The following is a 12611-nucleotide window of genomic DNA, read 5'->3' on the forward strand; positions in this document are numbered from 1 at the left end:
GTTATGGACGTGGTTCATGAATTTTAAAGAGATAATGTGACAAAAATTTGCTGGAAATTTGTGTATTAATTATTTGTGGTGTCTCTACGAATTTACCCTCGATGATCACATACGTAATTCCGAGGGTGTAACTCGATGAATTAAACACAAAGTAACTGGTAGTTTACATAAACGGATTTACAAATTGCAAACCGACAATGTGAAAACTGTTCTTGAATTTGAAAACTATAAACAACAACTATTTCGCTTACAATGTGGTGCTTGTGAGCACAAGGCAAGTACTCGATCCGTTTCAGCACGCGATCGCAGCTCGGACGCAAAATGCACGCTCTGTCATCTTTCTCTATTTCTTTACTGAGCTTAGAACTTACCATCTTTGTTATTCTATTTACAAACACGACGCTATCGATATCGCTGATCCTAGCAGTACGCAGGACGCGTATCGTACATGAACTTCCTAATGGGCCTTGCTCGCCATAGAGTCTCCTTGGCTCGGTGATAGAGCATCGGAGCGTGGAATCCGGAGGTCTGAGATTCGATTCCTCATGGGAACTCAGAATTTTTTCTTTGTCCTACGCTCGTGACAAGACGAAAAACATCTTTCTCAATTTCTTTACCGAGCTCAAAACTTACTATCTTTCTTATTCTGTTTACAAGAGATTAATTATTCCACTATTGTTTTCAGTTTTTAGTATTTGAATTTTAGTATGCGATTTACATCCTACGGCCTTATCTGTGCATCGCATCCATCGCAAAAGGTGTACGCGAAAGAAGAAAACAACTAGAACTAAACCATTTAAGTGTTATTTGTGTTCTTTACTGCTTAAAAATTCGCTTCTTCAAAAATCAAATTTAAAAAACGAAAAAAAAAAATCAGTGTTTGGATCGTTCAGTGCGGCCAAGGTGTTCCAAGACGCATTTTTGCTTTGTACTAAAGTGTAGTACCATGGTATATTTTGCCGCTCTCATTACTTTATGTGGTGAAATGACACAGTAGTGGAATGATAAAGCTCGTCGATGTTCTGATTGATACGAAGTATCACCATTTGTTCAGTTGCTTACTGCATTTTTATTTATTCTTAGACCCGCCCACAATTCAAAATATCACCACGTCATCTAAGAAGTCTTGGATTGGCCAGACAGTGACTTTGAAATGTCTTTCTGATGGTGTTCCTACACCAACACTCTCTTGGTACAAACCCGAAGGAAGTGAAATAAACAGAGTCAGAGCCAGAGAAAACAAAGTACAAGTGCCACTCAGGGGTGATCAAGATTTTGGTCATTACAAGTGCATTGCTGCCAATGGACTTATTCCATCTGATGAGAACCTGATAAAGATAAATCAGATAAGTAAGTTTAAAAAAACACTGTATTTTGATAAGATGAAAACTATATGAGGTCAGCATTTTCTTTTACCTTTGCTCATTATCACAGTTTCAGGTGTATTAGAAGCAAATTTTCTTACAAAGTACTCGATATAGTAACTCATTCCCTATGTAAATCTCTCTCGATAGTTAAAAATATAATACGTGGGAATATTTTGCAAGGCCCATAGGTGTCTGGAAAAATATTTGTGTATGTGAAACCATCGAATAAGGGATTTATCATTCTACTATTCTTTCATTCTCTAACAATTCGGCCGCTTATTTTTTTGACATACATCCTACGGCCTTATCTGAGCGTTCTGTTCGCATTTTTCTCCTCTTCAGCAGCGTTAGACCTTCATATATTTTTCGTGTTCGTCACCCTATTACGCCGTATAACGGTGTAATAGTGGAATTATACCAGATATAGTTGGCTTGATCTTTTAGTGGGAAATGCACTCATATTTATAAAAAATATTTAAAGTAAACCGTCGACACTTTGCCCTTTGGTAGCATTCAATAAGTTACAAAAGAGCGTTGAACTTCAGGCTGATTGATGACATCCTCCCATGCGAGTATCCATAGGAAACTACGGATACTCGCATGGACTCTTAATTTTTCCTCTTTTTATTGGGCTCTTGGATGAATTTATTTGGTGGCTACGTGTTTATTCATTAAAATGTGGTAATACAAGGGCTTGTATTTATAGATAGTTATATAAAAAGCTAAACCACATAATTAAGGTGGATGGATATCGTTTTCTTAAGTACGGCCTACCAGATATATTCAAAGCACTTAAAAAGAATCAAACCCCCATAGGTCCGATAGCTATAAGGATTTGCTACTTAATTTATTGACACTTGGTGCGCACTTCTGCACACTTACTGCGCAAAACATTCCATTGTTTTACACATGTAGCACTTCTTGTGTTAACGCTAGGTTTGATTTTCTTTCAAAACTATGTCACGGAATTGCAAATGAGCAGTTTTAGAGCCAATTCCAGTCGGTAATATCGTCAGTAAAATTATTTTTCTCAGAATATATTGTCTATCGAGGCAAAATAGCCGCATTTTTAAAATTCCCATAGCTTGTTTTCATTTCGCAAGGTAAGCCCAAACCAAAACAATTAAGGTAGCCGTTTTCAGGAAAGTTTCTTTCGAACCTCATTCGCCACGAAGTATTGTGGTAACAGGTGTGAGTTTAGTAACTGAAGTTAAGCAGCCGTAACATGGTTACGAAGTTCGTCGCACCTGTTACCGCTTTAGTGCTTCTTGTCATCGCCTCCTCAGTTGGCAAACCCCTTGGAGGAAAAAAGCTTGTTTTCTGGCCGGAAAAACCCGCGTCAACTTATATTTGCAACTGAAGAATCGTAGCCCTGGACACTCAAATGGCTCGGGAAGCGGAGCATGTGCACTCATGTTTCCGCTGTGTCATTGCCGAGTGCCTATACTGAGTCATGCGCGATGTCAAACTTTGAAGAGCAGAAAATAGTTGCACACAAAGTTAGTTCCTTTCTGTAATTACGTGACACAAATGAATGGCGAATTGCGACGTCATCTATGCATTGGTCCTTCATTTGAGCATATGTAAGTAGCAATTAAATGCCAGTAGAGGTCAGTGTATCATTTAAATGCAATGCAGTATTTGTTTTAGGCTACAACCGACCATCATTTTAGGCTTCTCATTACCAATGTCCCCGAAAAATCCATCATGGACCAATTTACAGATTATTTAATCACTGATAAAAATAAGTTGCATAAGTATTAGTAATTTCATGCTGTTCGTGTGCTTGACAACAATCTAGAAGCTCCAGATGTGGTCGAAATAGACCAACTGCCAGATAAAACAACAGACGATACAATTACCCTAAAGTGGAAGAAGCCAGAAAGTAATGGAAAAGTTATTACCATGTATACAGTGTACCAAAGAGTAGTGACTGATGGGAAAGTGGGACAGTGGACAGAAATAAGGAGAATCAGAGATGTTTCTGTGAGAGAATTGAAAATACCGTTGGAGAGAGGAAAGGTGTATCAGTTTGCCATTACTGCAACTAATGAGCTTGGTGAAAGCCTAAAACAAGAGAAAGCTAACATCCAGCAAGTCAAGGCAGAAGGTAGTATGTTCAAATGAATCTTCTTTTCCCCTTTCAAAGGTTATCTTTTTCTTTACTTAGCAAATAAAGAAGCCTTGACTGTGCTCTGTTCTGTTGTAAAGCACGCAGGAAGCGGCTAGAGCACGAAAGAAGTGTAGGAGGAAACACGAGACATAGTCGAGTGTTTCTCCCCACTTCTTGAGTGTTATAGCCGCTTCCTAAGTGCTTTGCAACAGAACAGAGCACAGCCAAGGCTTCTCTATTTGTTTTATAATAAAGAATCCGTTAAATTCCCCAAGCATTACTTTCAATTTTCAAAACAAACTTTATTTCCAAAGCGAACAAAAGTGTCGTCAGCATGCTCTATACTCTCATAAAGCACGCTACAATAAGCCAATCAGAATCCCTGTTCCCTTGGCTGTACAAGTCTACAGCTGTCAAAAATGCCAAAATAAACAAAGTTCACAATCTGCAATAGTTTACAAACTAAAAAAAAACGGCAGGTCGAATTTAACATTTTTGCTTAAAGTTTTTAAGTCTCTAATACAGAATCTTAAAGTGAAATGTTCAGTGAACTTCAGCCGAATTATGGCTCATAAAAAAACGCGAGTTTTTTCACATGACAAGGTAGAAAACAAACTGTTCAAGGCGAGTGTTTTTTAAATGAACGACAACCGAATTCACCGGAACATGAAGATCGCTCGGGATGACAGCGCCGCAAAACTCGGCTGCAGTGACTGATGTGACTTTCCACTCAATGCATCGGAAAGGATATCAGAGCAAGCTCTTATTTTTTCACTCGAAGGGCGGGCGATGTAGTTTCTGAGGCTTGCTTTACTGCGATGACCGGAGATCGCCATCATGAGCGAGCCGCGATGGACTTCAGCATGATTATATTCGCTCTGACACCGTCATGATTAGTATGAATTTTAACAGTTATGCCAGTTTGGTTGTATTTTTGTCATCATTTCTATTTTGTTGTGTTTTGTTTTGAACACTGAACTTTGTATACTATACGAGTGTTAGCTGTGTTTGATTTTTATTACCGTACGTAAGCTTGCAATCTAACTGAGCGTGAAAATCTTTAAAACTTGGAATGTCTATTTTGTTTTTCCTCTGAGGATTTTCGTATCTGCTCACGTTTTAATAACGTAAATTACGGCGCCTGGTATGTTTACAAACCTTTGTTTGGTTTTTCTGTTGCTACTTGCCGGCTCGCTTTCTCCGAAATTTCACTTTCAATTATCGGAAAAAAGCTAGAAAGAAGTCCCGGAAAAGGTCGAACATAGTACAATTTGGCAGATGGCGTGACAGCTTTAGCTCAGCTCTATGCTCTATACTCGCATAGAGCACGCTCTTTCAACCAATGACAGCGCGCGTTACATCCGAACTTTTTTATAATTAGTTTTCAAGCACTCTCCGTGTCACGAGCATCGAGGTTTTTACGGGTGAATTCTTCGCTTGCAAAAAACCTGAATCAATATGAAAAATTTGACTTACGTCGCAGTTGATATATTTGTGCCAGTTGCAAAGATATGGCATATCTATTAACTGAGATTTCAATCATTGGCTGGCACACACAGATATTTTAACTAGTTTACTAACACATGCTCACCTGAACCTGGAAAGAGAACTCTGCAACTTTTTAGATTTATCTTCTCATACTTAAATTAACTGCTTTTTTCTTTCCTTTGCCGCAATCGCTTAGTTGATGCTTCTCTCCCACAAAAAAATGTTCACTCTCCCACACTGAATTCTGAGAACTTTTCTCTCATTTCACCACCACTGCACTCCATTCTTCATACCAATGAGAGCGACTTCGCACTTACCCTCCTCTACGCGCCGTAATTTCGACAACAGATTACTGAACCGCGAGAACTCAGAAGTGGCCTATTGCCTATTGGTCAGAATTATTTTCTAAATAAATGATCAACTCGAGGCTTTAACCTCGCGTGCATAACACAAAACTTTTCCTTTCATAAATAATGTTGAGACTGCCACCATCAATGTCAGCTATTTCATAGCTTGCGGTTATTTCAAAAATTTATACTTCGGCGAAAAAGGAAGACGACTTGGGGAACGATTCTGAGAACATCATCGTGACGCAAAATACAAGAAAAACAATATCTCTCAAATTGGCCTCCCATTCGTACATTTTATGCCAGTGTTCTTTGTAAGTAAAGGCTGTTTTTATACATGAGTTCAAATGATAATTTTTGTGCAAACAAACAAACGTTCATTTTAAGTCGTATTTTGTTTTTCCCCAGTTCAAACAGTAAGCACAGAAGTTTACCTGACAGCGACAATACAGGAGAACTGTAGCAGACGTTCAGAAGTTGCTGCGAAATTTCCAGATAGGGTGAGATAATCTACTTGGTCCATATACTGGAGTTTATGGAATACTGCTATGAGATTTATCATGAAGAGTGAATCTTAATCAATCTTTTCTTGAATGAAATCTTAATATTTCTGTTAAAAAAATGTTATTCTGAACGATCTTCAATATGTGACAAGCATTTGAATATACGTTTTTTCTTGATATGTCCTTTTAGGCTTGTCAAATTGCCTTTAGGTTTGGCTGCTCATCTGCCAACACTGTGAACACCAGGTAAGGTACAGTTTGTTGTTTTACATTGAAACAACAAACGCAAACGCAAATTTGCGTTCCAGGAGGGATGTGTTGTATTTTAGCGGTAAAACTGGTTTTTCTGCTCTAGCAAATCTTATTTAATGCAAGATAATTTACATTTGAAGTACATTTTCTTTAATGTACAGTAATATATTGGCACAGAATGACATTAATTAATTCTAGTTACCTTGGTTTATTACATTGGTTAAATCTCAATATATTTTAACGCTTAAAAGTCACCAAAGTACAATTATGTGTGTTGATACGCTTTGCTCACCCCCTCCCCCCCTTATCTAGGTGTGGCAGTGTTGTTCTTGACTTCATGATGAGGTTCAATCAAAGTGTAGTCGTCAGCAATGTTTTGATTGTCCTGTCGCATGCTGCGAGGCAAGACAAATTCAGAGGTTTTAAAGTTAATCCAGACTCAATTAAACAAGTTTTAATACCCACAGATGGCTCGGAAAGCACAACAAAAGGTAAATTTTACAAAGAAATTGTCAAATGTTTACATGTATTTTTCTGAAGATGGACTGTTTATAATTGTATTCCGCATCTGTTAAGTTAAACAACTTATTCTGTAACTGATACATTTCCAGGTTTTTGTTTTTGTCGTTTTTGTTGTTTTATTTAATTAAACAAAATCTTATTTTTAAAAATTATTTTAGAGAGAGTAGCACCTTACTCTTCCTTTGTACCAAGCCAATTAGAGTTAACGGTTTCCGGTCATGAACCTAAGCTATGTAGTGAGAGCAGTGTATCGACCAGGATCAGTGTAAATGTTGTTTGAATGTTATTTCATCAAGCTTTGTAAAATGAATCATTTTAGGTCCTGAGGACTGTAACTGCTCATCCAACAACGTCTTGTTAGCCATAATTGGGGTTCTAGCTTTCACAATCCTTCTTCTAATTATTTATATAATCTGGCTACATAAGAAAGGTAAGTAAAAAAATTATTATCTATGTTAGAGGGTTTGGCTGGAAGATTCATTTTTAAACAAAAATTTTGACCCACATTTACATCATTTGTCTTTTTTTTCCTTTCGTTCTTTTTCAGGCGCTGTAGGGAAACAGAGGTAAGAATTTGCTGCGAGTTGGATTGTGTCGGTGTAATGTGCCCGATATGGTTCATTCTAAGTGTTTTATAATTATTTCTATGCTTTCTCGATTGTAGGACTTATGATGATGAAAGACGTGTTTACGACGTAAGTTACAGCTAAGACATTGAGGTCATGTTATTGTGGCCAGAAACCATGTACTCTTACTTTACCTCTACTTTCTATGAGAAAATAAACGCTTGCAGCAAATAAGAAGGAAAAAATTTGTAGTTCTATATAAAAAAAGGATATTGCATCAGTGGCAGATACAATGAAATAAAAAAGGAAGCTAGGCTCGATAAGGTCTTTGTCTTGGGATCATGTCCTTTACCAAGCCACTCCATGGATTCTCCTTCGATTGTCCCTGGTTCAACTGCCTGGCTTCACTTCATAGATCGCTAACTGGTCTGCACCCGGTTGATATTTGCTTTCTAAATGATTGTTTTCACGAATTTTTGGCCGCCTCATTTTCTTGATGCCTTATTTTCTAAACGTGAGTTTAGGAGCTTGGTACTGCCAGAGTTTTTTCGTGCGTTTATTTGTCAAAATATTGGACTACCAATCGACAATCTTCACGTTGCAGTTTGTAGCTTCGACGAATATGCTATGAGCCTCGATCACTCCATTGGACATGATAGTTTCAAAAGCAGAACAAAATGTTAGTAATAATAAGGACAAGAGGTTATAAACTATTTATAATCTCTTGTCATGGAAGAATATAAACGTTTGTCAGATAAAAATGGGTGTACTGATTTTTATAACCATGAAGTACTTTTTACTGGGATTAATAAGAGATTTGTATTTGAATACCTTAACGGTATGTTGGTTGAATAGAATGAAACAGGATTAGAAGATATCGAACCAAGTGTACCCGTTTCCAGAAAACTCACTCAGCCTCCTGCGGAATACATGGATCTCATAGAAGTCAACAAGGATAATAAAAAAGCACAAAGAACAGCTCCAGGTGCTGATTACGTGCCTCTTCATCCGTTAACACGCTGCTGGGAAGTTCCAAGACATAACGTGACCATAGAAAAAATCATTGGTAAAGGTGCTTTTGGTCAGGTTGCCAAGGGAACAGCAGTAGGACTACGAGGGAGTCCCAAAACGACCACAGTGGCTATTAAAATGCTTAAAAGTGAGCTCTTGTACTGTAAATTGAATGAGTCTTGGCCTAAAGACATTCAGGAAATGTTACCGGGTTACTGTAATTATTTAGCTATTTGCCATTTCATAAGATATATTGTTATTTCGACATTTCGCATATTATTCCAGTTAACCAAATTTTACTCCTTATTTTTAATGCTCCAGCAAACGCTTCTGAATCGGACAAGAGAGATCTGATGAAAGAACTTGACACAATGAAACAGCTAAAACCACATCCTTACGTCATTAAACTTCTGGGATGTGTTACTGAATCTGGTATGCTTTGGTTATGCGGGTCTAATTTTGCTGTACACATTTTTCTTATGATTTACTCTGTAACGCTTTCTCGTCGTTGATAATTTACCTCAATGGAAGGGTGACCGCTTCACAATTGAGCAAAACAAACAACCATCGCACAAGGTAATTTTATCTTGTTTTAGCCAACACAGACGTTCCTGGATTTACTGATAGACTAAGACCGAATATTTGCCACTGAACAGATCATTCTGTTGTAGAAGCAGAAACGCTTTTTGTAAGGGAATAATTGGTCTGTACTTTCTTATGAGACCGTCACATAGTATTTCTTTTTTTCATGCGATTTCTTCAAAAGTGTTGACCATGACTGGGCTATTCATCTATTTCAATTACTGCTTTTTTTTTTTTAAGAGAGTAACATATCAATTAAATTGTTTAATTTCTTCAGAACAGCTGTTGGTTTTGATTGAATATGTGCCTTTTGGGGATCTTCTGGGTTACCTGAGAAAGAGCCGTGGATTAAAAGACACTTACTACAAAGACCCAGATATCAAACCACAAACAAATCTGACGTCACAGCAGCTGATGAAGTTTGCTTGGCAAATTGCTGATGGAATGAGTTACTTGTCTGCAAAATCTGTACGTTAGTTAAAGACACAAAATACAAAAAATTCTAAAGCCTTCTCGTAAGGTCTATCGTCATGTTAAGCTCTGTCTTGCATGGAATATTATGTCTTCACAAGATCACGTCCGAGAGATGCAGACGTATTCTTACCGTCTTGTCGAGGCTATTTCTTTAGGGCCGGGAGCCCTCCCGATTTTGACGTCATCATATAAGTTTTGTTTCAATGCGAGAATGGCGATATTTGTGCATCGTTGCAAGTGTACCCCATCGAAATAAAATATCTGGGTTTTTCTCGTGTGGGCAAAGGCAGAGACATGAAGGAATAGGATCTTTTAAGATATTCAGCTTAAACTGAGTGTACAACAAATACCCATTTTAGTGACAAGGAAGAAAAGGAATTAAAACTTCAAATTAAAAATATCGTCTTTGGTCGCTAAACTGCTTCATTACAGAATCCTATTTCGATTAAAATGTTAAGGCAAGCGTTCTTTGAAATGACTACGTATTGCAGAAATAAAGTAGTTTGCTTCTCTTTGGAATATGGAGCAGTTATTGTAGTAGTTTTAATTTTCTGCCATCTGGAAGAGAAATACACAACACCATATTATGTTGCTAGATATTTCTATTTTCCTCTCTGAACCATTTGATTTCAGTTCTTTTTCTTCTACAATCGCTAATTTTTGCTCTTACATCAATTCTTTCTTAGATCATTCACCGAGACCTTGCGGCCCGTAATGTGTTGGTTGGACAAAAGGAAATGTGTAAAGTGACAGACTTCGGAATGGCCAGAGATGTGCAGCAGGAAAATATTTATGAACGAAAGGCAAAGGTAATCAAGAAAAAGGGGAGGTGAGGGCGGTATCACATTTCCTTCAGTTTAGTGATCTTTCACAATCATTGTTGTGGTAAAGGTGATATATTCCTGATTTCGATCATGAATTCCTTGGGACCCTAATGAAAGTATCAGCCATGCGTATACGAGTACAATTTTAAATATCACTGCTTTTGACCACTCGCTTCCTATAATTCTCGAGCTGTTTCACAAAGTGATATTCAAAATCTTTAGGGCCGTCTTCCCGTGAAGTGGACAGCTTATGAGGCCTTATTGTATGGTAAATATACCACCAAAAGTGACGTGTAAGTATACCTGATTATTACCCGTAGCAGTTTATCAACAATTTTATCAGTTTTAATCAGGACTTGAATTCTAGTGATGCTTTGTCAAAGAATACATTTATTTTATTCGTCGTATATACTTTTTAATGTCTATAGTCACTTAATTTATATTCGTTTGATTTGTCTTTCTGCAGATGGAGTTATGGAGTTTTGTTATACGAGATTTTCACCATAGGTAACATCGAATGGAATTTTATGAGGCTCTGTAGATGTTTTTTGCTTTATATCATGTTTAATTAAACAATGTATCGTGTTCAGTTAGACAAACGTAATGAGCTTCAAACTACATCTATTGACAAAGATGGTGTTTCATTGAAGGTCGTTTTTTTGTCACATTTATATTTCGATGGTCTTATGGTTCTTCCAGGCGGTTCACCTTACCCACGAATGGATGGAAGAAAAATTGCAAACTTACTCCAGGATGGATACAGGATGCCTAAACCACAACACGTCGATGAAGAATTGTAAGTTTTCTTTATTTACTTGTTCTCCCTCGTCGTACAAGGAAACATTCTTTAAATATTTAACAGATTATTTGAATAATACCAGGTATCAGATCATGATGAAATGCTGGAAGAATGACCCAGACGCAAGACCAACTTTCACTGAATTGAAAAATCAGCTTAAGGACATGGAAACCCTACACAAGGTCAGAATTTTGATCAATATGAAAGTTTCTTTTCACGTAGGACCGACTGGCTTAGGCTCAGCTAATAAAGGTTAAACTTAACCGCATTGAGCTTAAGTTTGGATTGCATCTTTTTCTTAAGTCACTGAAGCTAGCACTCCACGAAAAACATCAAAGAAGTGAACTAGAATGTCTCAATGACAATTAACACTTTATGGTTATTTAAAAGATCATAGGATGATTGCAAAACTGCATTGAGACGCACAAAGAGTAGCAGATGACGACGCCATAAAATACTTCCTCCTTGAATTTGTTTTGGTGTGAGAACCTGACCACTCATGAGGATAACCACTTTTTTAATGGTGCTGATTATTATATTATTTTTCTCTGCAGAAGCTAATTGACATGAAAATGTACGACAAGCAATTGTATGCAAACGTCGAGGATTTAACGGTGTAGTTAGATACACGTCTACGGTGTATGACCTGCTAATATTTTGAACACTTCGCCTAGACAAGTTTCAGGGATTAATCATCGTTTCCTTACACGCTTACTTGGTGGAAATAGCCATGTTGCTTTTAGCAGTCAGGCTGGAACGTTGTAATACAATTGACTTCATATGCTTAAACGCTGAAACACTTTTATAAGTTTACCGATAAAGTTTAATCTCATTTTCTCTTTAACATATTAAGTACTTACATGTATGCCTCGACACAAGCGTTTGAGTTCAGTTTATTTTCTGGCTCAATTCTGAGGTGATGATGAGATCTCGCTCTGAAAGTCATAGTTGTGTACAATTTTAATAAATTGCTAAAAAATTTTGCCGCAAAACCCGCTTGTTTTCAGGAAAGCTAATCGTACGCATAAATTGCTTTCCCCAAGACCGCCTTGACTTGCGATACCAACTCGAAATACTTTTATACGGAACTCTAATCAAAATTATACTTGGCACATTACTTCTGCAAGAAAGTTTGTTGTTTGGCCTAACAGGCCGATAGTTTTTTGCGTACTAGATACTATTGCTCAACGAAACTGGTCTTAGGTACGTGTTCAAGTCTTTTTTTCTTGGATACGTTTCTAATGTAATAACTTTAATTTTTTTTTTATATAATAAAAGTGTTGAAAAGTTCTGTGTTGACTCTGTCTGCATGATGATGCTGTACATGAGTTCACATCTTTCTCTCCACGACATTGATCTAATACATCTTGACCTATCTCTCTAGATCTCTCCTTTGAAGGAAGGACAAAACCAAACCAAAGTAAAAGAGCTTCCCGAAGTGCAAAAAATCGCTTGTACGTGTTTCAGGAGACTTATATTCAGGAGACCATGTTCTCCTGTGAATGAATGAAATGAATGAATGAATGAAAAACTTTATTTAAAACACGGTAAAAATATCAGTATGAATATAGAAAACAAAGGAGAAATTTATCTTAAGTAAAATTTTCTATTAACTGGTTTACATATTTGCCGTGTGGGAGTCCGATACAGAGAGCCATTTATCAATTCTTCTCTTGAAGTTGCGTAGAGATTTTGTAGTGCGGATATCCTCAGGAAGATCGTTCCAAAGAGAAGCTCCGCTATAACTAAAGCTACGCTTCAGG

General features: G+C 37.3%; 1 protein-coding gene across 8 annotated transcripts in view; it reads left to right on the plus strand.

Annotated features, from left to right (window-relative positions):
- The window catches only part of LOC131772112 (fibroblast growth factor receptor 3-like), a 36866-nt gene extending 24727 nt beyond the window's left edge, over positions 1 to 12139 (plus strand). For 5 of the 8 annotated variants that reach the window (XM_066168474.1, XM_066168478.1, XM_066168477.1 and 2 more), the window contains 13 exons: positions 1084 to 1350; positions 3169 to 3477; positions 5724 to 5815; positions 6009 to 6064; positions 6383 to 6561; positions 6912 to 7022; positions 7140 to 7158; positions 7257 to 7287; positions 8014 to 8317; positions 8491 to 8601; positions 9029 to 9219; positions 9912 to 10034; positions 10272 to 10570. In XM_066168474.1, the coding sequence (XP_066024571.1) occupies positions 1084 to 1350; positions 3169 to 3477; positions 5724 to 5815; positions 6009 to 6064; positions 6383 to 6561; positions 6912 to 7022; positions 7140 to 7158; positions 7257 to 7287; positions 8014 to 8317; positions 8491 to 8601; positions 9029 to 9219; positions 9912 to 10034; positions 10272 to 10346 (1868 nt within the window). In that variant the 3' untranslated portion in view covers positions 10347 to 10570. Of the gene's footprint in view, positions 1 to 1083; positions 1351 to 3168; positions 3478 to 5723; positions 5816 to 6008; positions 6065 to 6382; positions 6562 to 6911; positions 7023 to 7139; positions 7159 to 7256; positions 7288 to 8013; positions 8318 to 8490; positions 8602 to 9028; positions 9220 to 9911; positions 10055 to 10271; positions 10571 to 10748; positions 10846 to 10930; positions 11031 to 11402 lie in introns of those variants that run through there. The other 3 variants (XM_066168482.1, XM_066168475.1, XM_066168476.1) reach the window with 3 other exon arrangements.
- The last annotated feature ends 472 nt before the right edge of the window (positions 12140 to 12611 follow it).

This window comes from Pocillopora verrucosa, chromosome 6 (genome assembly GCF_036669915.1).
Source record: "Pocillopora verrucosa isolate sample1 chromosome 6, ASM3666991v2, whole genome shotgun sequence".
NCBI classification, from domain to species: domain Eukaryota; kingdom Metazoa; phylum Cnidaria; class Anthozoa; order Scleractinia; family Pocilloporidae; genus Pocillopora; species Pocillopora verrucosa.